Source organism: Chiloscyllium punctatum, chromosome 9 (genome assembly GCF_047496795.1).
Source record: "Chiloscyllium punctatum isolate Juve2018m chromosome 9, sChiPun1.3, whole genome shotgun sequence".
Classification (NCBI taxonomy): domain Eukaryota; kingdom Metazoa; phylum Chordata; class Chondrichthyes; order Orectolobiformes; family Hemiscylliidae; genus Chiloscyllium; species Chiloscyllium punctatum.
The window spans coordinates 37,171,604-37,197,712 of NC_092747.1; the positions used below are offsets into that span (position 1 = coordinate 37,171,604).

General features: G+C 39.8%; 1 protein-coding gene across 4 annotated transcripts in view; it reads right to left on the bottom strand.

Moving 5' to 3' along the window:
• Nucleotides 1-26,109, bottom strand: part of rxfp2b (relaxin family peptide receptor 2b) — a 158,282-nt gene that overhangs the window by 126,086 nt on the left and 6,087 nt on the right. For 3 of the 4 annotated variants that reach the window (XR_011961498.1, XM_072577251.1, XM_072577253.1), the window contains exon 3: nt 1,098-1,244. Coding sequence is in view for 3 of the 4 variants with exons in the window: in XM_072577251.1 (XP_072433352.1) it covers nt 1,098-1,244 (147 nt within the window). In the remaining variant the exon portion in view is untranslated. Of the gene's footprint in view, nt 1-1,097; nt 1,245-11,955; nt 12,004-26,109 lie in introns of those variants that run through there. The other variant, XM_072577252.1, reaches the window with a different exon arrangement.

Here is a 26,109-nt window from a genome sequence, read left to right on the forward strand (position 1 = left end):
AAAACTCATCTGGTTCACTAATGCCCTTTAGTGAAGCAAGGTGAATGGTAGATATTATAAAATTGGTTGGGGAATTGTTGGCTGTCTGGGATGGTCAAGCGGGTCGTCAAGGATTGGCTTTAGTGGGGACTTGGGGCTCAGTTTCGTTATTAGCCAGGAATTAGAGTAGGTTTATCTTTCTCTAACCTGCCCTGCCTGACCAATATGGCAAGCAAGAACAAATCTTCGAAAATCTCCAACTCTATAAGTCAAGGTTCAGGAACTTTTATTTGGAAAGCTTCAGATGCCAGATAATTGCCAATTGAAAATTTCAATTTCCTGGGCAAGTCCTGTGGAGTCAACTGTATTGTGAGTTCCATATGGTCCTGACAAGTACTTCTAGTTTATGCTTCTGCAACGACTGTCTTCCTAATGGAAGATCTAAGCCATTATCTTTTATAGGTATTAATTCACAGTGAATCCGTGATGATTCAGCATGAAAGCACATGCAGGCAAGTGGGACTAGTTCAGATTGGGTAACCAGGTCAGGTTGGGCCAAATGGTCAGGTTGGGCCAAATGGTCTGTTTCCATGCTGCAAGTCTCTATGACTCTACCATTTCTTAATGGAATCCATTCCGAGTCCCAGTAGACACTAATTCTTCAATAGCATGTAAAATCAAAATCTGGATATAATGGTTTAGATTTTAAAACTGTTTAATATAATTCTAAATCATTGTTGTAAAGGCATGCATGGACAGAATTATATTCAGAATTCATTGTGAAAAGGTAAGTTTTCAACAACGAAGGGGGCTATCAGTTAAAGACAATTAAATTGACTTCACAATTTTCTCCTTTGATCAAATTTATGGGGGAAGGGGTGGCAAGTGGATAAATAAGAAATTGTACTATATTCATCCTATGCTGAGAAAATATACCATTTTGTAGGATCTTGTAATTTTGCAACAACTTCCACTGAATAAGCAGTTAATCAAAAAAAAAGTAACATGTCAAATTATTGTAATTGTTCCTCAAAGCTTTTTCTCAAACTAGAATTAAATGCAATGTAAATAGCAGGCTTGATGTACTATTCCATTTTAGATTATCAAAAGTACATTACCACAATCTTCCTCATCAGCTCCATTTTCACAGTCTTTAACTTTATTGCAATGTGATGACTGCGGTATACAGACTGAGAGATTGCCACATGGAAAAAATCCAACTGGACAATTAGGGTTGTGAAGGATTGTTTCTGGCATTGCAAATTCTAAAGGGAAAGAAAAGAGAATAATTCACTGAAATTGTTTCACTTAAAGACCTGCCCAGTGAAAGACAGCTCACTGTCAAGAGTAAATAGTAAATTATTGAAATATGTAAAGGGTCTCAGTGAAGTAATAATGCAATCAGGATGTACAAAATGCAAAGATCACAAACTGTTACAAAAAGGAACAACCTGTTTGACAAGTGTCATCACTGAAAAATGATTTTATCTACACATTAAAGAGCAAAATGATTTAAATGTTTTCCTTTTCAAATTTTATTTTATTTTCTTCACTTGCAGGCACTGACTATTGCTGATATTCTTGTATAAGCCATGGTAGCAAGTATGAGGCTATTTATTCATAGTTGACATCGCAGACCAGATTCTATCATCATAAATGTCAGCACATGTAAATGACCTATTAAGTGGAGTTATAGAATAGCAGCTATCAGCAGGAGGCTGGTCTGTTTGTCTCCTTTCCTCCCTGGCCTGAGGATATCCTTGTATTGGCCCAGTTGAATCAAAAATGAGTTGAGTACTGAAGGAAACCATTTCACCAATTACGTCCATGACCACTCTCTGCAAGAACAACTCAGTCCCACTCTGTCGCCTTTTCCTGTGGCTCTAATTGTATTTATTCTCTTTCTCTCTTCAGATAATTTTCACATTCTCTTTTGAAAGTTGTAGCATTTTCCCCAGATGTCTATTGCTGATGTTTTGTGTCTTTTGCCACCTTTGTCCATATATAGTACTGGTGATAAAACAAAGAACTGCAGATGCTGGAGATCTGAAACAATGTACAAAAACTGGTGGTGGAAAATTAGAGGGGAGAAAACAGAGGTAATGTTTCAAGCCTGGTGATGCTTCACCAGAACTGGTTGAGTTTTGCCAACAATTTCTGTTTCTGGATAAGGTTGCTCTCATCAATTCTCCTTTAGGAACAGGCCCTTCAGCCCACGATGCCTGCACATGGTCCATATCCCTCTATTCCCTGCTCATTCATTGTCTGTCTAAATGCCTCTTAAACATTCTACCTCCTCTCCTGGCAGAACATTCTAGGCCATACAGTATGGCACTGAAAAGCGCAACAGGCCAGGCAGCACCTGAGAAGCAGGAGAGTTGACGTTTCGAGCATATGTCCTTTTGCTTGAATCATCGACTCTCCTGCTGCCTGACCTGCTGTGCTTTTCCAGCGCCACAGTTTTGACTCGGATCTCCAGCATTTGCAGTCCTCATTTTCTCCTAGAATATTCTACGCACCTATAACATAAATATTACTCATTCAGAACTATTACCTTATAAAGTAAAGGCCTCATTTAAAATTGCCTCCACCAAACTCAAAGGCAGTGCATTCCTTGTTTAAAAATAAAAATAGCTGCATAAAAAGGTTTCTGCTCATGTCACATTTGCTTCTTTCACCAATCACCATAAATCAGTCTGCTTGATCCTTCAAGATTTTGAACAGTTTTGTCAAATCTCCACTTAATCTTCTTTTCTCCAACAACAGGCCCAGCTTCTCTAATCTATCCACATTTCTGAAGTTCTTCACCTCTGAAATCATTCTTATGAATTATTTCTGCAACTTCTCCAATATCTATACATACTTAATAATGTCTATCTTTTCTAAGACTTGGCGATGCTGCTATTGGACTGGGGTGGACAAAGTTAGAAATCACACAACACCAGGTTATAGTCCAACACGTTTATTTGGAAGCAGTAGCTTTTGGAGCACCACTTCGTCAGGCAGTTGTTGCCTACCTGTTGAAGGAGCAGCGCTCCAAAAGCTAGTGCTTCCAAATAAACCTGTTGGACTATAACCTGGTGTTGTGTGATTTCTAACTTTATCTTTTCTAAATTTGTGTGTCTGGAACTAGGAAGAGTATTCCAGCAAAGGCCAAACCAATATTTTATTGGTGCCTTCTTGCTTTATGCTCTACTGATGCTAATGATGTTATTTAGTCTTGGTTGGAGGTAATTGAAAAGACAACTCTGGACCTCAACATGGAAAGTTTTACCATTGATGTTTCGCAATAATCTTAGTAACAATTTCTAACTAGTTATTGTAATTTGTACTTAATCACTATCATGAAATAAATTACTCTTGTGAAGGCAAGAACCTCTTGTTAAAGATTTACATGTGGTTGTTGCTCAGTCACTATAAACCAAATATGCCTTTGAGACCCAATAAAGATGGATATTGGTGACATCTTTCCAACCACAAATACCACATGATGATCAGCATCAAGTATTATTGTTTATTACCAAAATCTGTGATGGTGAAATAAAATCTATTGGACTCAGGTGATGCTTCCAGAAGTCCGAGTGAGTTTATAGCTTTAAAGACTTTACCACTATAAGAACTACTCAAGCAGACAGAGAGAGGATAGATGGAAACAGCAGGAATTTGTGGAAAAATCAACAAAGGAGAAACAGTGCTACAGGCTAAAGCCTTTGCTTTAGACCTGGTGAAAAGAAACTCAGCAGAAGCACTATTGGCAAGAATGGGGTTAAAGATAAATCATGCTTGACACTTACAGGTTCTAATGGCAATTGAGGATCTCTCAGAGCATTCCCAGTCAGAGGCTCAGATAAGAAGTGTTACAATCCCAGCTGATGTTATTACTAGACAAGTCAGATATCAGATTGAAATTTGGTTTGACAGTGTTTTTTGTCTAATGAGGTAGATATCCAAGGAAGCAATTCTGCAATTTTAGTTTTAGTAATTAAATAGAAGTTTCTAACAGAAAAGAAAAGATAATAAAATAAACAATGTTATATTCATACAACACAATTTGAAAGATTTCCAAACACAGAAGAAAACAAAATATTCCATCCACATCAACAGCATCCATTTATGGTACTCAAACACTAAAAAGAATTCCCTTCTCTATCACATCTGTCGGTTTCACTTAATTGTTACTTTCAGTTCTAGGTCTTGAGATTCTGATAGCCTCTTCCTTTAATATTCAAACATCTGAGTTTAAACTTTCAAAACTTTGAATAATTCATTCAGGGTTCTAACTAAGCACTTCTGGTCTGGAACTTCCAAAACTAATATCCCAACATTGAAATAATGTATTTCTAACTTTCCTGCATGAACTTCTCACTTCAGGAGAGCAGCGTTCTTACATCCAACAACAACCAGGACTTTGGTGAACTGAAATCAAAAGTATTCAACCTTTGGATGTTTCACTTAAGGAGTAACTAAGTCAAACCTGATCCTTCGAAATAAAATCCTCTTCAATGCTTTTTCTATCTGCTCTTTAAACTCTCTCAATGCAAACAAACTCCCATTAGTACCCCAGGGTCTCTCTTTTTCATCCTAATTTTAAAATAAAATTATGGGTCCAGAAATATTGACAAGTTAGTCATCAAACATTTTCATACACAGATACCAAAACCCATATGCTACCAGTTTAAAATTCAGCAGAAGCAGATAGGGTATAACAGAAAGAGAGAAAATTTTTGAGACTGAAATAAGAGTGGGAGATCAATAATTTAAGTGACAGATCTGATGGCAAGAATTTATTAAGGTTGCAGGCATAATATTTTATTTGAAAAGTTGTGGAAAAGAACAAATATTGTTTATTAGGCCATGAAAAGTGCAAAATTATCTATTTGCCTGTGAGAAGGCATCATTGCTATTTACAGACGTTAAAGTCATCAAGGGAAAGCAATCCTAGTTGGGGAAAGTGTTGGCATAGTGGTAATGTCACTAGATTAATAAATCAGAATCCTAGGCTAATGTTCTAGGAACTGGCTTTGAACCTCACAATAGTAGATGGCAAAATGAGTAAATATACAGTTGTATTCAACAGGACCGATAACTGATGATATAGTAAATCGTCAAAGTGTAAAAGAAAGCTCAGATACCTTTTGAAGAAGGTGTACAAGCTTTAACAATTCCATCTGCCACTGATCCACCCCCTCTGACCAATCTGTTTATATCCTCCTATAACCTGAGATCTTCCTCACAGTCAACTACCTGGCCAATCTTTGTGTCATCCGCACACTTGAAGGGATTCTCGCCTCAAGATCCAGCAATGTATCTCAAACATGCATCATTAACTGCCCCTAATTTGTCCTTCACATCTGGTTCTACCACATGTGACTATGCACATTACCTGGAACAACTAGCCACACACACACATTTTAGTCTCGGGGGCGAATTTGCATTTGCAGATTTGTATTTGAAGACACATTCTATTTTGATCAAAAATCACACAATCTGACAGTCGGTCAGTCCATGTGATATTTTAGAAACTCCTACTCTGGAAATAAAACCAGTCTGACTCCAGGTTGGGACACAGATAGACTCAAACTTCATACCTTTAATGCGTTGTCTGAACTGAGAAGTTAACTTTTTTACATATGAATCAATCGAAACCTGCATCCCCATTCTAAGTGATTAAAGACTTAACAGCCATCTAGTTTTGTCTATTACATTGCATCACTTGTATGACACTTTGATCTTTTATTAATAAATACTGTGTCCTATGATTCTGCCCTACTAGCTATCTGATGAAGGAGCCGTGCTCTGAAAGCTTGTACTTTCAAATAAACCTGTTGGACTACAACCTGGTATTGTGAGATTTTCAACTTTATCCACCCCAGTCCAACTCTGGCACCTCCACATCATACAAATATATAAAAGAGAAACAAGTGAAGGTCACTCCACCCTTACAGTCTGCTCAGCCATTCTAAAAGATCATGGCTGATCTGATTTTAACCTCAACTCTACATTGCCGCAAATACCTGATAACTTTTCATCCCCTTGGTAATTAAGAGTCTATCGCTGCCTTAAAAATATTTAAAGATTCTGCATCCATTACCTGTTAAAGAGATGTGGTGAGCATCTAGCTAGACCAATTAGCTTGAAGCATATCCCTGAATGCACAATGTCCTTGCTGCAGCATTCCAATGATAGTTGTCAGTGCAGCTCAATTTACAATGCTGAAGTGGAAATGTGTTCTGTAAGTGTGTTAGAGATGTGCCATGAAGTTTCTTAGAGGTTGGCACATGTTGGATGTCAATGTCTGTGGATGTGGGGTGACTATGGCCAGTGCCCATAGAGTGTGCCCTACCTGGGAGAGTAGTTGACACCCTTTAAAAAATACTTGGATGAAATGTCATAACTTTCAGCGCTAAAAATCATACACCAGGTTATAGTCTAACAGGTTTATTTAGAAGCACTAGCCTTCGGAGTGCTGCTCCTTCATCAGGTGGTTGTGCCATGGTTCTACTGTCCAATGGTGGACTAGAGTAGATTTAGTGTAGCTTTGGTGTTAAAGACTTGATGGGCCAAAGGGTCTCTTCTGTACTGTATGATTCTATGATAATTCTAACCCAAAGCAAACTGCACTCCACCAAAACAAAATTCAGCCCTCTGAATTGGGTCTACATTTACATAATTAACTTACCTTGGAACCCAGACCCAACTTACATAACTCACTGTTGTCCCTGAACTCAATTCATGATCCCCTTCACCAATAACTTAGCTTTTCAAGTCACGAGGCTTCACGCCAGAGTTCATGCTCCTTATTACCAATATCATCCCACCACATGCTGATCTAATGCTTGATACATCACAAAATTGCCACTGGTTTTATCTCTGTATCTCAACCCCACATCAGGGAATCAAAACTTCACATCCAACCTTATTACCTTACTCTGCTCTCCACCTTTCTCACTCTTGTGGGGTCTTTACAACACCTATGGACCCCTTCCTCATCAATGCTTCAACGCCATATCAAAAGGGTCTCAAGCCAGCATCTGAAACTTTTTGGCAGTGTTGTTGGAAATTTCAGTACTGATTTTATTTGTCCCAACACAGAGCTATGCAATCTAAATCTCTAAGTTGATGTGGTTCAAGTATATGCCTCTGATTACATCCACTGTGTCAAACTCAATTGTAGATCAATAGTTGCAACTCCTGAAGCAGGGCTCATGCCCGAAACGTCGATTCTCCTGCTGCCTGACCTGCTGCGCTTTTCCAGTAACACATTTTCAGCTCTGATCTCCAGCATCTGCAGTCCTCACTTTCTCCTCGAAGGTTTCAACTCAATCTTACTAAATAAACTGCACCATGAAAGTAAAAGTTGTTCATATAGATAATTATGGTCAGAGTCTAGACAGCACATAAAAAGACCAGAATTGGGCCTTTAACATTTTATAACTCATTTGTGAGATCAGATGATATTTCCTGGAGTTTTAAGCTTCTGTGCTCACTATGCCTGTGATTACACGGAGCACGAATGCAATTTCAAGCTGGGGAGCTTATTATGGTAAACACCATTATTTATTTGTAGCTCTGAACATTATGTCTTTAAAAAGTAATAAAGTGGAGCAAGTACTAAGTGGGGTACTTTTCTTTTCAGTGAGAATGGCAAGTTGGGAAGCATTGAAGAGGGAAATTGATTAGCTGCAACTATGACCAAGATGAATGTTGTTCATAGCATTCCTTCACAGAATGTGTTTGATAGGTACTTGTCAACTTGTCAACTTGTTATTCAGCTATCCAAGTTTGCCCTTCCCTTCCACCAGGCTTCAGCACAGCGTGGGGGCAGAATTCTGAAGTTCCACCTCATCCTTTAGATGAGACACATGAGGAGTAATGGCACCAATTGAACTACAGCACGAGGAGGAACACCAGCACCTCCACAGACATGCTTCTCCTCAGCTACCGACTACTCCACAGGACAGAAAGAATGGAGACTGGAGATTCAACCAGAAGGAGCTGAACACCATTCAGCATAAAACCCACAGAGGATCAGCTCTCTTAATATGGATGCACACAGTTCCTCAAGAGGTTCAGGTATTCACAACAGATCATTACTGACATCTGCAGCCTCAAGAGCTGCTTCTCAGTGAATCAGGTGCATTCCTGGTGATTATCAAGGTGCCTGAAATTGAAGGGACAACAACTTCAGATCTCTACCCATCATCAAGATTGTGTGCTCTCATTTGCAAGTAATGAAGAGAAGTTACAAAGTTTGTGTGGATAGAATGCAATACAACATTTTCAGAAGGTGACTGTGTGCAAGAAGACAATATGGTAAAGGTGAAGGTCAGTTTCAGCATTGGCTGTTCACATGATAATGTGAGGAAATGCCTATATTGCAAGACACTATTGGAGTATACCAAGCATCAATACTTTATCTCTGTTCCACTATGGCTCTGGTGGAAGCATAAGCATACTTTGAACTATATCAGTCTGAGGAGTCATAAGAGTGTCATTCACCATATTTTGAAAAAGAGTAGTGCTTATTTCCCAACAAGCATCATTGTGCAACCAGAGAAACTTGTAAGGATGTAGTTTCTTAAATATATTAGAGTCATGGCAGTTCCCAGCTTATCTGGCACAGATCCCCACACTTTGACATCAATGGTCACATATAGTTTGACATTGATGGAGTGAAAGCCTTTTTCAGTTGATGAACTCTACAGTTTGGTGATAGAGTGCTCTCAATGCAATATGGGTGCAGTCAGTAGTGTCTTACATGTGGGGGAAGCCAGTAATGGTGGAGAATCATCTTGTCCAATATGCTTGATTCGCCATGTCATGAGGGAGGGACATGGCAGTGATCTAGGGAAAATGGTATCACTGACATCCCAGAAGCATTTATAGGCCAAGGATTGAGAGACGGCACACAAGTTCTTAACTGCTCCTTGGAAATGAGTTGCTGGCTTAAAAATTCAGGGTAGCTTTGACTTTGATGGCCTAGGGATGGGTTTGCCACCCAGTGGCTCTGAGCATAAGTTTTTCTCCAATAAATGATGAATTGGAACGTTCTTAAATCAGTGTTTTCACAATTCTCCGGAAAGTTGAAGAAAATGACAGAGGGACCTATAGATCCAGGGTCACATCCTTTTTCTTGGTCTCCTTGGTGGATTTTTGCCTGCTGTCATTATGCCTTTAGTAGAGCCTCAAACTTTCATAAAATTATTTCATCCCAAAAGAAAAAGACTCCAGTCATTTACTCTGCTCACTTTGCACATGGCAACAGCTGGTTTTGTGCAGTCATTGCAATAACTGAACACGCACAGTTGTCATTTAGTCAATTATGACAAGGTTACAACCTTGCATTCTTGTGAGCGGCTCCCCTTCAGAAGCAAGACGATCCCCCCATTCTTCATGTTCACTTTTGCATTGCTGTCCCAGTGACCCCTTCAATCTCCCTCCTTCCATTTCTGTTTAGCACCTATCTAACTATTAATGTTCCCAGTGTATCCCCCAGAATCTACAGCCTTGTGAAGTGATATTCCCTTGTTGACCCTACACTCTCCTCATGAAGAGTCCTGAGTGACCTGTGACCTGTGAGAACACCCCTTCCTGGATTTCCCATCTCCTCCTATGGTCTAACATACTACTTTTATATATAGAATTACCCTCTTCACTATAACCATTCCCATTACTAATCCAGTGCAATGAATCCCACCCCCAGACATGAGATGCTCTTTCCTCAGGGGTTCATCTGACCATTACCGAACAAACCTCCAGGACTAACAATGGCTGAGCCCCAGAATGGATTTGGCAGGACAGTTCTGACTGAGTATAGCTCAGCCCCTGGACTGATGTCGGCACAGCACAACTGATGCCACCTGTAATCTCTGTACTATTTGCACTTGACCAGCAAGATTAATTCCTGATGAAGGGCTTTTGCTCGAAACATCGATTTTCCTGCTCCTTGGATGCTGCCTGACCTGCTGTGCTATTCCAGCACCACACTCTTAATTCTAATCTCCAGCATCTGCAGTAGGCAAGATGATGTAATATGATACAGATGTTTGCTACTGCCCACTTATGTGGCTGAAGGATGGAGGAGGATAGTGCCCATGGAACATACAGGGACATGATAGTGAAGGCACAGCAGGATGATAGCCTAGACACCAATTGGCGAGGCTGAAGCCACTAGGTATCCAAGCTGACTTGCTTGTCAGGTATTTGAGCCATCTTGCGAAAGGAGAGTAGAGAGGAGAATTGAAGGTGGCATATACAGTAAATAAGATGAATTCAGCATGGGCAAAACAGAAGTAATATGAGCCTTGCTTCTTTGCTAAAGGAACAAAGTGCAAAAAGGCAATGCAAGGCAAGGTTGGTGTGAGCATCTAGGTTGGCTCAGAGTGAGGCCTACAACAGCTAGTAAAGAGTTCAGAGATGTTGCATGGTGAAGTCCATGGGCTGGGTGCATATCCTTAAGCACACAGTGACCTGGCTGCAGCATTACAATGATAGTTATCATTACAGTCGGAGAAACAGTCTTGAAATTCAGAAGCAAGCTGTAAATGGATCAGATTTGTGCCATGAGAGTTCTTAGGGGCTGGCACATGTTAGTTGCCAATGTCTGTGAATATAGAGGTTTATAAAATTAATAGTGGAATTGATAGGGTAAATAGACAAGGTCCTTTCCCTGGGGTGGTGGAGTCCAGAACTAGAGGGCATAGGTTTAGGGTGCGAGGGGAAAGATTTACAAAGGACCTACTTTTACAAAGGGGCAACTTTTTCACACTGAGGGTGATGCATATATAAAATGAGCTGTCAGAGGAAGTGGTGGAGTCTGGTACAATTACAACATTTAAAAGGCATCTGGATGGGTATATGAATAGGAAGGGTTTAGAGGGATATGGGCCAAGTGCTAGCAAATGGGACTAGATTGGGTTTGGATATCTGGTCGGCAAGGACAAGTTGGACGGAAAAGTCTGTTTCCAGGCTATACATCGCTAAGACTCTTTGACTCTATGTGGCTAGTGCCTATTGACTGTGCTCTGTAATACTGGTGGCCAATGTCTAACATGGGAATCCTTGGAACAAGTGGTGAGCTGAAGTCACCAGCTCTCAGCTTTGACTTCCATGTGGAGAATTCTTGGCATCCAGCTTGCTTAGCACAAACAAGAAGCTGAATATTAGTGAGCATTAACAAGGTCTTTAACATGCAATAATCTCCCGTCATTGGTAACTCATCATTGCCTAGCAAGAGCCATGCCTCGCCATTTGGTCAATGCATATAAGATGAAGTGAGATACTCCTTACATTGAGATATGCATCACGGGATGTCTCACCTAATTCTGCTGCTCATCTTGCCATAGTTTATCTTGTTGAGATAATTTAATTAAACTTAAATTTGGGAATTTTGCCACAGTTAAGTCCATGAACTGATAACGTTTCAATGGTTGCTGGTGATTCTTACATCTGACAACATTTTATCTGCAGCACTGTTAATGACCTTTAGTAATAAAGGTATGCAATTTATAAAATGAAGTTTGTTTTAAACTGACAAGAAGTTCTCCTGAAGTTTCTAATAATGGTTTTGGCATAATCACTTCTATTTGGTGCACTCACTTTTTTCAGTGTTACTTTATGCCCTTAGTAAACTTTCTATTAGATAACAGCAAAACAATTTTCTCTGCAGAGTGACTGAAGCAAATGCATAACTGATTTTTGATTACCTTGAAGTAACCCAGCTAGAATTTGTTCACCCTTTGAGATCAGTTAGAAAACTCTAGCTAAAATCGTGAAGCTACCTGTCCTCAGTTACATAACTCAGATTAATAGAACAATAATGGAATTTTATAACTTCTGGCTTTTGTCAAAATGAAGATGATCGCATGCACTTTGTTTACAAATTGATCACATTGAGCACAGTTCATTCTGTTTCAGATCTCTGCATTTTAACTCATGATCAGGCTTGTGAATAACACTTCAGACAACAACAACTACCGTCAGGAATGATAAGATGTTAGAATCCTGTGGAAATTTCTTTGATGTCACAGAATGCTGAGATTAAATAATCAGCTCTTCCTGAAACAGCCATATAGTGAGGATAAATAGAAGAAAAGAGAAAACAGCAATGATTCTGCTGTTCCAATTCTCCTGACTTCCATCCCATTTGTTCTGAGAAGGCTTATGCCATAATCTTCAAGACTCCCATGAAAATTGGACCCAAATTAAAGTTGTCCGTTTTTCTGTTAGCTTCCAGTCTTGTGTATTGCTGCCCTGCAGAGAACAAGAGACAGAGAAAATAATTGGAGCTCATTAATGTGTCACTCAACCAAGGCATGTGCATTTGTGTGAGCTGTATAATTATTTGTATGATCAGTTACAAGATATGGACATCAGAATTAGGATTGCAACAGGATGATGAAATTTGCTCATAAATACAAGTAGGGTTCGTAGCCTTTTATGTACAACCAGGTGACTGTGATATGCTGCTGTACATTCTGTGAAAATAACAGCAGCTGCTGATAGCACAGCTAAAGCTGGAAGGGTTTCTAATTGCTAAAACCTCCCATTGGTATAGAATGAGTAAGTGGGATCTCCTGCAGCAGTGGGGATGTGAAAGAGTGAAGATTGATGGGAATCAGAAAGTGCTGTGAAAATTATGGCGCTGAAGTAAGACATCACTCAAAGTTGGTTCTCCACTTAGCTACACAGGTTAAATGATGCAACACCTTTTTAGCACTGCAGCTGGTTTTGAAGCGTGACTCCAGGCCTGCTACAGTGTCTGCCTTGGCACTTCACTTCTCATGAAACAGAAGAAAAGATCCTTGTGCATGGCATTCTTCAGATTCACTAGTCAAATAGTGGGTAGATATACAATGTCCTTGCTTCAAGATATGCTGTCTCACTATAGTGAAGCTTGACAAGAGTGTGGTGCTGGAAAAGCGCAGCAGGTCAGGCAGCATCCGAGGAGCAGGAGAATCAATGTTTCAGACAAGAACCCTTCATCAGGATTCCTGATGAAGGGCCCTTGTCTGAAACATTGATTCTCCTGCTCCTCGGATGCTGCTTGACCTGCTGTGCTTTTCCAGCACCACACTCTCGACTCTGATCTGCAGCATCTGCAGTCCTCACTTTCTCCATAGTGGAGCTTGTGTCCACCTAAGTTTGTATCAGCTAAATAGTTTACAAATGACCAGGGGTTACACTCTCAAGTTTGCAAAGGTAGAACTTAGTTTGATTTCAGGTGATTGTTATTTTCCCAGTGAATTAAAGCCCTGCGAAACAGCTACTTGACTCCTGAGTATTGTTGGAGCTGTACTTATCCAGACAATTAACTCAGATGGTGAATTAGTTTTGGGAAGTCAGAAAATGAGTTACTTACTGCAGAACCTCTTTGTTGTCATCAAATTATTCATATATTGATTAAACTTCGAATCAATGGTGACTATCAGTGGTGACTGGTGGTGAATTTACTAATTCCATGAATAATCAAAGGTTGGTGTTTAGGTTCTTTGTTGTCGGGGAAGTTAATTGCCTGGCACGCGTATTGTACAAATTTACCTCTAAGCTGTCTGTTGACCTATTCCTCACTGACCTATTCATTTCCTGCATGATCTCCTGTGGCAGATAAGCTTGCTGATATTACTACCAAGAGCTGATTCGATTCACAATTAGCAGAAATATCTCAGAACGGACAAGATAGAAAAATATGCAGTATAACATATCAAATTAATTAGCACAACAACAAAATAATTCTCACAGATACAGATTTAAACAGTTTGAATCTTTAGAAGATGTTTCAGAGGTTTATGGACTTAAGACCGGTTATTTCAGACAGTCATATAAAAATCGTACAGAGGGAAGCTGTGATATTGGCAGTGCCTTCATCTCGATAAGACATTAGAACAAGGGTTTGTTTTACAACTCAGATTCTCCCCAGTGTCTTGTCAAACACTGACCAAGCAACCACTAACATTAAATCCATGACCTGATCATCTTCTTTTTGCCATGTTTTCTGCACTCAAATTATTGATCTGTTTTACAACAGTGATTACGTTTTAAAAGTATATTACTGGATGCAAATCAACTTGAGACATTCTGAGATCATGAATAGTGGTGAAGAAATACAACTTTTTAAAAATTTGAGGCAGTGTTAAGGTTTCTAAACCAATAATAAATGGTTAAATAAGTCTTTTTATCTAAAATAGATTTTGAGACCAAGGAATATTTAGTAACAGTTTAAACTAACCGCAAGATATGAATTTAAAATGGTTTAGAGACATTAATACAAAAACATAAAAATGTAGAAGAGAAACGGAATTATATCATGCGCAAAAGAGAAAAACAACAATATATATATAAGGCCACAGTGATTGTATGTTGGTAACATATAACATATTCAAGTCCATTTCCTGGATATGTAAAGAAAGATATTGACCAACAAATTAAAACAATCTGATCACCAAATGCATACACAATCTTATAATACTTTCTCTGAAAAATAATTAAAGCAGCAACAAATAATCATTGAAAAATGTTTGCTGCAGTATTGTGCTATGTGTTAAGATATGCTAAAACATATAGAACAACATATTTTGAAATTTTTGGAAATATGTAGGATGGCATTATAAGTGAATTAAGTTTCAGTATTGAACGGAGATGCCTATTTGATGTAAAACAAGTGTTTGACAAGAACGTACAATAAATAGCAAAGAATAACAAAGAATTACCAACTTACAGAAAGCTCTATATTCAAAATTGTGCCTCATGGAGTAATCTAGAACTAGAGGACACAGTTTCAAAACAAAGGTCTCCCATTTAAGGAGGAATTTCTTCTCTCAGAGGGTCATTATTGTCTTGAATTCTTTCCCTCAGTGAGCAGTGGAGGTTGGTTTATTGAGCATATTCAAGGCCATATTACAGATTTTTGATTGAAAAATGAGTCAAGGGTTATGTGGAACAGGGAGGAAAGTGCAGTAAGGCCACAAGAATATCATCATGCCTCTGTGACAAACGTCATTTCTTTCTTTCTATTCTATCCTACCATGTGGTCGCTGTTTAGGACAGTTGTACTCTGCTCTCACAAGTGACTTATTGCCTTAATCATTTCAAATCTCTTCTTCTGAATTTTCCTGAACTTAGCTCATCGCTCTCTCTCCACTATGTTAATATGATTATGAATTCACAGAGCCATGCCACCATCTTTTCCTGGTTTCTTCTCCTTCCTAAATGTTATGTACCCTTCAACATTCAGGTCCTGATCTATGTCATCCTACAGTTATGTCTCTGGAATGGCTCTGGAATGGCTACTGGATTACACACATTTACTCCTGTTTGCACTTTTAGATCATCTGTTTGTGTCAATGCTACATGCGTTTAGTTTTGAGCCTTTAATTATGTGTTACCTGTAGCCTTATCAGCCATAGACCATCCCAGCTTCTCCTTTTTGCAGTCCTGGAGCCAGTGTTCCGCAAATCAGAACCCATTTTATCCCATCAATCTTTGAGTCACACATTTATTTTATTAATTTTATTTGTCATATTCCAACTTGCATGTAGCTCAGGAATTAATCCAGAGATTATTACCTTTGAGGTTCTGCTTCTATTTTGATGCTTAGCTCCTCATAATGACTGTGCAGCACCTTCTTCTTTGTCCTGCCTATGTTATTGACACATACATGGACCATGACGACTGTATCCTCCCTTTCCCAATGTATATACATCTCTAATCCTAATCAGACATCCTGACCCCTGGAACCAGGCAGGCAAAGCAGTCTTCTAGACTCTCATTCTTTACAGCAGTGAGCAGTGTCACTCTACATTCCATTTTTCTCTCTGCTCCACTTGAATAGTTTCCTGTATCAACATGCCTTGTTCAATTAGCTAATCCACCCTGTTGAGCTCACATTCATATAAACAAGCAGAAACACCCTGAAATCTATTGGGCTGCTACAAATCTGAGGATCCTATATTCCTGCTATATGGCTGCCCATACTTGATTTAGCTGTAGATGCACTTCTATACACCTGACCACTTACCAAATCAGAAGGCCCTAACCTAAGGGGCATGACCATCTTCTCTTATAAAATATCCAGGTAGACTGGAGACTGAACTGCAGGCAACGACTCTGAGCCAAAGCTTCTGGAACCACAAACGTTTATTGTTGACATTGTTACCTTGGATCACGTTGCTAGCCTGGAGCTCCCACTTGATGCAGTTGTGACCCATCAGCTGTCTGACCATTCTTAATGAGAAGTGAGCTGCCTTTATCAACAGATCCTAGTGGACAGCTTGGTATGATGTATTTCCTGGTCTGGGACTCCTGGGCTTGAACACATTTCAGGGTGTCTCTTATATAGAGACGTAATTGTACCGCACAGAAACAAACCCTTACGTTCAACTCATCTATGCCGACCAGGTATCCTCAATCAATTCAGTCCTATTTGCCAGCATTTGTCCCATATTGCTCTAAACTCTTCCTATTCGTGTACTCATCCAAATGCCTTTTAAACGCTGTAATTGTATCAGTCTGCATCACTTCCTCTGGCAGCTCATTCCACACGCGTACCACTTTCTGCATGGAAAACTTGCCCCTTACACCCCTTAAAAAATTTTCCCCTCTCACCTTAAACCTATGCCATCTAAGTTTTGGATATCCCTACCCTGGGGAAAAGAGTTTAGCTATTCACTCTATCCACATCCCTCATGATTTTATAAACCTCTATAAGGTCTCCCCTCAGCCTCCTATGTTCCAGAGAAAATAGCCCCAGCCTATTCAGCCTCACCTTATAGCTCAAACTTTCCAATCAATTTATGTAAATTCTTTTCTGAACTCTTCCAAACTAACAACATCTTTCCTATAGCGTGGAGACCAAAATTGAGTGCAATATTCCAAATGTGGCCTAACCAATATTCTGTACAGCCTGAACATGACCTCCCAAATCCTATATCCAATGCACTGACTAATAAAGGCAAGTGTACCAAATGCCTTCTTTACCATCTACTTGCGACTCCACTTTCAGTTAACTACGAACCTGCACCCCAAGGTCTCTTTGTCTGGCAATACTTTCTAGGACCCTACCATTAAGTGCACAAGTCCTGACCTGATTTGCCTTGCCAAAATGCAATACCTCACATATAATTAAATTAAGCTCCATCTGCTACTTCTCAGCCCAAATGACCAAGGTCCTGTTGTACACTTAGAAAACCTTCTTCACCGTCACCACCAATTTTGGTGTCCTTTGCAAGCTTATTTGTATTCCATTTGCCTAGCAATAAACAACAATATTCTACTAGCACTCCCAATCACTTGCTGTATCTGCATGCTAACTTTGTGATTCATGTATCAGGACACTTACATCTCTCTGTACTGCAGAGTTCTACAGTATCTTTTCGTTTAAGTAGCATATTACTTTTCCATTCTTCCTGCCAAACTTTACAAGTTCACAACTCCCCACATATAACCTGTCAAATTTTTGCCCACTCACATAACATAATTTTATTACTTTGCAGATTCCTTTAGACGTCTCCTATTTAATCTTTGTGCCATCAAAAAGTTTGGTTACAACAATCACTTACCCTTCATTCAATTCATTGATACAGGTTATAAATAGTGAAGGCCCCAGCACTGATCCCTGTGGCACTCTACTGATTACAACTCAACAAGTAACTCAGTAATTCTTAGGTTTAAAAAAATCTTTATACATAATGGCTTCTTTAGGTTCTAAAGTAAGCAATTTAATCTCTCAAACTTGATCTAGCACTCAGAGAATGTGTTTGATCTGTGATCTAACTCCATATATGTGCCTTTTCCCCAAATGCTTTGGTTTACAAAAATCTATCAGCTTCAAAATGAACAATTGATCTGCGGTCAATCACAATTTATAAAGACTGATCCTAATTTCTACCACTATGTGGGAATAAGTGTTTCCTAATATCATACTTCTAAGAGCTATCTCTGAATTTTACACTGTGCTCCCATTCATGTGCTCTCCAAAGAATGAAATTGTTCCTTCAATTTTACTGTGTTTCCCTTAATATATTGAAAATTATAATCAAATCATCTTTTAACTTTATCACTCCTAGAAATACCACTCCTTGCAGCATTGCCTTTTCAGGTTAGGAATGATTTTCTGCTCAATATCTCTACTCTGTGTCAGTTTCTGCTCAGCTCCCTAATCAGGTCAAAAACTTTGTTCGCATTACATGAGCAATTTATCAAACTAAAAGGAATATTCATAACTTATGACAATAAACATTTGTAGTTTATTTAATTTGACTTTTCCACTACTTCGTTTACTTCTTTAAAAATCATACAATCATACAATCAAATCTAGACCTGAGGATTTGTTTGTGTTCGTTATTATTTCCTTTATTCCTAATTTTTGTTTGCATTAATTTTAGTGAATTCCTATTCCTGAGCCAATATTAGATCAGGTGAAGAGGAAGAAATGTTTTTCCTTTTTTTAACCACCTCTCATTGATCATTTTAAAAAAAACCTTTGTTTCTTTTTTACCATATAGCAATATACTTTATTTTCCAGCAAACTATTTTATTGAGAGTGTCTTTTTTTTACTTTTATTCATTCAAAGAAATGTGCGTGCCACCAGTGAGGCCAACAATTATTGCCCACGCCCAATTACCCTGGACAAGGTAATGGTAAACAGCTTTCTTGAATCACTGCAGTCTTTGGGATGTAGAATGGAGATCCAGGAATTTGACCCAGTGACAATGAAGGAACAGTGATACAATTCCAAGTTAGGATAGTATATAGCTTGGAAGGAAACTTGCAGGTGATGGCATACTCATACATCAAGTGGCCTTGTCCTTCTAGGGAATGGTGGTTGTGGGTTTGGAAGATGGTCTTGGAGGAATCTTGGGTGGGTTGCTTCAGTGCAACTTGTAAATGGTACATACGGCTGCCACTGTGTGTGAGTGGTGAACAGAGTGAATTTTGAATGTTGAATATGACAGATTGCTAAGCTTAGATCTAAAATGTTGGCTGAACAATTTGGCATGCAAATAATTTGAATTTTCGCTTCACCAGGTTGACACCTCATTTTTAGATCTGCATGGTGCTTCTCCGGGGACAGAGAGTTCCAGCCATTTTTGTCACAGATTCCATTTTCCTTCTGTTTCACTGCTGAAAAGCATCTGTTGAAATGAAGTTCAGTGCATATCCTGGGGTGTAACTCCATTGGCTGTCTAAAGAGATTAACTGACAGGCAATATTTCATTTCCCAATTTACGAAGTCATACATTAAACAGGAGATGTGAATTTCTTGATCTTGAGTCAGTTTCCTTTTTTTATTCATTTGTAGGACTTGGACATTGCTGGCTGGCCAGCCTTGATAGCCCATCCCTATTTTTCCTTGAGAAGGTGGTGGGGAGCTGCCTTCTTGAATCGCTGCAGTCCACTTGCTGTGGGTTGACCCACAATGCCGGTAGGGAGGGAATTCCAGGATTTTGATCCAATGGCTGTGAAGGAATGGTGGTATATTTCCAAGTCAGGGTGGTGAGTGACTTGGAGGGGAACTTGCAAGTGGTGGTATTCCCAAGTACCTGCTGCCCTTGTCCTTCTAGGTGGAAGTGGTCATAGGTTTGGAAGGTGCTGTTTAAAGATCTTTGGTGAATTTCTGCAGTGCACCTTGTAGATAGTACACATTGCTGCTACTGAGCACTGGTGGTGGAGGGATTGAATGTTTATAGATGTGGTCTCAGTCAAGCGGGTTGCTTTGTCCTGCATGGTGTCAAGCTTTTTGAGTGTTGTTGGAGCTGCACCCATCCAGGCAAGTTGGGAGTATTCCATCACGCTCCTATTTTGTGCCTTGTAGATGGTGGATAGACGTAGGAGTGTCAGGAGGTGAGTTACTCACTATAGTATCCCTAGTCTCTGACCTACTCTTGTAGCCACTGTTTTATGTGGTGAGTCCAGTTGAGTTTCTGGTCAATGGTAACCCCAAGGATGTTGACAGTGGCGGGGTTCAATGATGGTAATACTGCTGAATGTCAAGGGGCAGTTGTTAGAGTGGCTGTTATTGGTGATGGTCATTATCTGGCATTTATGTGGCACGAATATTACTTGTCGGCCCAAGCCTAGATATTGTCCAGATCTTGTTGCATTTGAGCACAGACTGCTTCAGATTCTGAGGTCATGAATGGTGCTGAACATTGTGCAATCATTGGCGAACAACCCCACTTCTGACCTTATGACAGAGGGAAGGTCATTGATGAAGCAGCTGAAGATTGTTGGGTCTAGGACTCTATCCTGAGGAACTCCTGCAGAGATGTCCTGGAGTTGAAATAACTGACCCTCCACAACCACAGCCAGATATAACTCTAACCAGTAGAGCTTTTGCCCCCGATACCCATTGACTCCAGTTTTGCCAGGGGTCCTTGATGCCATACTGTCAAATGCGGCCTGATGTTGAAGGCTGTCACTCTCACCTCACCTCTGGAATTCAGCTCTTTTGTTCATGTTTGAACCAAAGCTGTAAAAAGATCAGGAGCTGAGTGACCCTGATGAAACACAAAATGGGCGTCACTGAGCTGGTTGTTGCTGAGAGGTGTTGCTTGATAGCATTGTTGATGACCCCTTCCATCACTTTACTGATGATGGGGTGTAGACTGATTGGGTGGTAATTGGCTGGGTTGGGTTTGTCTTGCTTTTTGTATACAGGACACACCTGGGCAATTTTCCACATTGTTGGGTAGTTGGCTAGGGCAGCAGCAAGTCCTGGAGCACATGTCTTCAGTACTATTGCCGGTATGTTATCAGGGCCCATTGCCTTTATAGTATCCAGTGCCTCCAGCCATTTCTTGATACCATGTGGAGTGAATCAACTTGGCTGGAGACTGGTATCTGTGATGCTGGGGACCACTGCAGGAGCCCGAGATTAATCATCCACTCGGCACTTTTGAATAAAGATTGTTGCGAATATATCAGTCATATCTTTTGCACTGATGTGCTGGGCTCTTCCATCATTGAGGATGGGGATATTTGTGGAGCCTCCTCCACCAGTGAGTTGTTTAATTGTCTACCATCATTCACGACTGGATGTGGAAGGACTGCAGACCTTAGACCTGATTCGTTGGCTGTGGGATCACTTAGTTCTGTCTATCACTTGCTGTTTTTGCTTTTTGGCATGATGGTAGTGCTGTTTAGTAGCTTCACCAGGTTGAAACCTCTTTTTTAGGCATGCCTGATGCTGCTCCTGGCACGCCCTACTTAATTCTCCATTGAACTTGCAATGATCCCCTGTCTTGATGGCAATGGTTGAGTAGGGGATATGCCAAGCCATGAGGTTGCAGATTGTGCTGTACTACAGTTCTGCTGCTGTTGATAGCTCACAATACCTCATGGATGCTCAGTCTTGAGCTGCTAGATCAGTTTGAAGTCTGTCCCACGACACAATGGAGGTTATTCTCAATTGTCAAATTGTCAATTATTCTCAAAGGCGGGACTTTGTCTTCACAAGGACAGTCCAGTGGTCACTTTTACCTATACTGTCATGGACATATGCCAGCAGATTAGTAAGGATGAGGCCAACTATGTTTTTTCCACTTGTTGGTTCCTTCATCATCTATCACAGACCCAGTCTAGCAGTTATATCCTTTAGGACCCGACCAGCTTTATCAGTAATGCTGCTGCCAAGCCACTCTTGGTGGTAGACATTGAAATCTCCCACTCAGAGTACATTTTGGATACGACCTTGCCATCCTCAGTGCTTCCTCCAACATGGAGGAGTACTGATTCATCAGCCAAAGGATGATGATATTTAGTAACCAATAATAGGTTTCTTTGCCCACGTTTAACCTAAAACTGTGAGACTTCATGGCTTCTGGAGTCGATGTCAAGGACTCCCAGGGCAACCCTCTCCCAACTGTATATCACTGTGCCGCCACTTCTGCTGGGTCTGTCCTGCCGGTGGGACAGGACATATCCAGAGGTGGTAGTAGTGATGTCTGGAATGTTATTTGTAAGGTATGATTCCGTAAGAATGACTGTCAGGTTGATGCTTGACTAGTCTGTGAGGCAGCTCTCCTAATTTCAGCACTAGCCCCCAGAAGATGGTAAGGAGAACTTTGCATGGTCGACAGGGCTGTTTGTGTTTTTGCCATTGTCTTTTCAGTTCCAAGGTTGATACCAAGTGGTCCATCCAGTTTCATTTCTTTGTTGTGACTTTCTAGCAATTGGTACAATTGAGTGGCTTGCTAGGCGGTTTCAGAGGGCAGTTGAGAGTCAACCATATTGCTGTGGCTCTAGAGTTACATGTAGGCCAGATCAGGTAAGGCTGGCAGATTTCCTTCCCTAAAGGACATTAGTGAACCAGATAGGTTTTTCCGACAATTGACAATGGTTTCATGGTCATCAGTTGACTCTTAATTCCAATTTTTTTTATTGAATTCAAATTTGACCATAAATCCCTAGGACCTGATCAGGTGTACCCTAGAACTCTGTGGGAAGCTAGAGATGTGATTGCTGGGCCTCTTGCTGTGATATTTATATCATCAATAGTCACAGGTGAGGTGCCAGAAGACTGGAGGTTGGCTAACATGGTGTCATTATTTAAGAAAGGTGGTATGGACAATCCAGGGAACTATAGGCCAGTGAGCCTGACGTCGATGGTGGGCAAGTTGTTGGAGGGAATCCTGAGGATCAGGATGTACATGTATTTGGAAAGGCAAGGACTGATTCGGGAAAGTCAACATGGCTTTGTGTGTTTGAAATCAAGTCTCATAAACTTGATTGAGTTTTATGAAGAGGTAACAAAGAAGATTGATGAGGGCTGCGTGGTAGATGTGATCTGTATGGACTTCAGTAAGGCGTTCAACAAGGTTCCCCATGGGAGATTGGTTAGCAAGGTTAGATCTCATGGAATACAGGGAGAACTAACCATTTGGAATCAGAACTGACTCAAAGGTAGAAGACAGAGAGTGGTGGTGGAGATTTGTTTTTCAGATTGCAGGCCTATGACCAGTGGAGTACCAGAAGGACCAGTGGGTCCACTACTCTTCATCATTTATAGAAATGATTTGGATGTGAACTTAAGAGGTATGGTTAGTAAGTTTGCAGATGACACCAAAATTGGAAGTGTAATGAACAGCGAAGAAGGTTACCTCGGATTACAATGGGATCTTGATCAGATGGGCCAATGGGCTGAGGAGTTTAATTTAGATAAATGCAAGTTGCTGTATTTTGGGAAAACAAATCTTAGCAAGACTTATACACTTGAGAGGTTGTAGAGAGTGTTGCTGAACAAAGAGATTTTGAAGTGCAGGTTCATAGCTCCTTGAAAGTAGAGCCACAGGTATATAGAACAGTGAAGAAGCATTTGGGATGTGTTCCTTTATTGGTCAGAGTATTGAGTACAGGAGTTGGGAGGTCATGTTGCAGCTGGACAGGACACTGTATAGGTCACTTTTGGGATATTGCGTGCAGTTCTGGTCTCCTTCCTATTGGAAGGATGTTGTGAAACTTGAATGGGTTCAGAAAAGCTTTACAAGGTTGCTAGTGTTGGAGGATTTAAGCTATAGTGAGAGGTTGAACAGGCTAAGGCTGTTTTCCCTGGCGCATCAGAGGCTGAGGGGTGACCTTATAAAATCATGAGGTACATGGACAGGGTAAATAGACAAGGTATTTTCCCTGGGGTGGGGGAGTCCGGGGGCATAGGTTTAGGGTGAGAGGGGAAAGATATAAAAAAGGGGCAACTTTTTCATGCAGAGGGTGGTGCGTGTGTGGAACGAGCTGCCAGAGGAAGTGGTAGAGGCTAGTACAATTGCAATATTTAAAAGGCATCTGGATGGATATATGAATAGGAAGGGTTTGGAGCGTTTTGGGCCAGATGCTGGCAGGTGGGACTAGATAGGGTTGGGATATCTGTTTGGCATTGACAAGTGGACCAAAGGTTCTGTTTCCATGCTGTACATCTCTATAACTTTATCTGCCATGGTGGGATTCAAACCCAAGTCCCCAAAACATTATTGAGGGTTTCTAGATTAATAGTTGAGTGATAATACCACTTGGCCATCGCCTCCCTTTTCAATGTTTTTGGAGAAAATGGTCATTTCAGCGCAGATGGTGTTGTTTATTCCATATGGATCTCTCAAAGATTGCCTCAATCTGTGTTTAGCTGTCCATTCCAACAAATTTAGTTCTATTTTAATTCTATCCTTTTTAAAACCATTTAAGTCCAAGAAATTTTTGACTTTTGTTTTCATTTTGACAAAACACTCACATTCACTCTCTTCATTCTAACTTTGATTCAATACCTTCTTTGGGACTTTTCTCTGAATTGTGGTACTAGAAGTAGAATTACAGCCAGTTCTATCATGTACCAGATTTAGGTCTTTTGACAAATTTAATTTCTAGGCAGTCAGTGGATGATAATCTGATGTTCACCTCCTATTATGTCATGTTGTCCCCTTGTCTCTTATTTGGTGTTTTTTTGGCAAGAGGGCCTTGTGGACTTAACAACATATAATGATTCAGCATCATATTCAATTTTATTGAAAACCTCCCACTAACATTTTGTAATTTATGCAAAAAACAACCTTTCCCAGTTTAATGGGAACAAATTTCACCTTATTGCATTGATGTTACTTTACCCAAATCCAGACAGGTTTCATACTATATTCTTCATACTACTAAAGACTTCATAGCTATTTTGTAACTCTCTTTTCCAAACACAATGTTGAAATCAACCATTGCTATTTGTTAAAAATGTTCTTGAACCAAAAGGTTGTGAACTATACCTGTCTCAATACATAGGAAATTGGAGCGGGAGTAGGATATTTGTTCCCTCAAGCCTTCCCCGCCATTCTAAGATCATGGCTGAATTTAAACGTTTAGGTAAAGTAAATTACATTACAAAATCTAATATGTCATGATCTCTTACTGACAAAAGGACAATATTATGTGCAACAAACTAGACCCATCCATGTTCACAATCTGACTTCCACTAACCTAGATGAAATTTAAAAGCCCCCTTAAAAATCACTTAACTGCATGTTTGCTATTTCTTTGCATATACGCAATCTTCTACTTTACAACTTCTTCAGGTAGCTTATTAATAATTCCCACTGCGCTGTCAAATAGTTTTCTATTCCTTAAAACTTCCTATAAAGTTTCTACTGCCTGTTTACCCCTGTTCATATTGTATGGTCTCTTTACATTAATTCCCTACTAGTTCTATCATGGTAAGTGTAATGTCACAACTTAACTGGGAAGAGTGCATCCATAGTTGTGCCCCACAAGCTGTCACAAAATGTATAAAATCTTAGTGAAACAACCAAAATGACCACATTGCCCAGCTGACTGCTACTCAGGACTAAAGTTTCATCATCAGGTTTCTTCAGTGACAGAAAAACAACTTATATTTATTGTAAGGCATTTAATGATAACAGTGGAAAAAAAGATTTCTAATTTATGCAACTTAACTACACATCTTCAAAAGCCTAAATGCACAAAATTAAGAGCAAGAAAGGCAAAAAAAAGATTTTACACACATAGTTATGGTGGAGAAATAATATAGAAAAGGCAAACAAAAGTCTAAAGATCAATTAATCAGATTGGAAAATTATTTTCCTTGCAGTAATTTACTTTTGCAATATTGATACATTATTGCCTGTAAGACGGTGATCATTCTTTGATTCAATGCGTGATCGGGTCATTTGTTTTATTTCCTTTAAGCTGTCATGGATTTTCCTGTCTTTTTTTTGCCCCAGAGATAAAAGAGATAGAGTGAGAGAGATACTTTCTGTCTGCAGGCTCTGAGTGTTTTTCATTTTTTGACTGTTCTTGGTGCTTACAGCTTTTTAAGATTCTGTTGCTCAACCAAAAAACATCACATTGTGCAGCTCAACAATGTGTAACTTGATTTTCCAGTTGCAAGAGTCTCCTGGTTTTTCAGATTTAGCAGTCAGGTTTCCAATTCAATTTACAGTTAAAAAAAATTAAAATGTGGTCTCTTACACTAGCTCAAGCAATTGTTGAACATTGATGCTTCCCAGTATGAACTAATAAAATATTTAAAAAAGCAGTAAAATATGTAAATTATTAAAACATCAATAAATTTCACTCCATTTCATAGACTTTTTGAAATTACTCAGAAAAGATGTATGAAGATACTGCTACTTCCTCATCAGTACCAT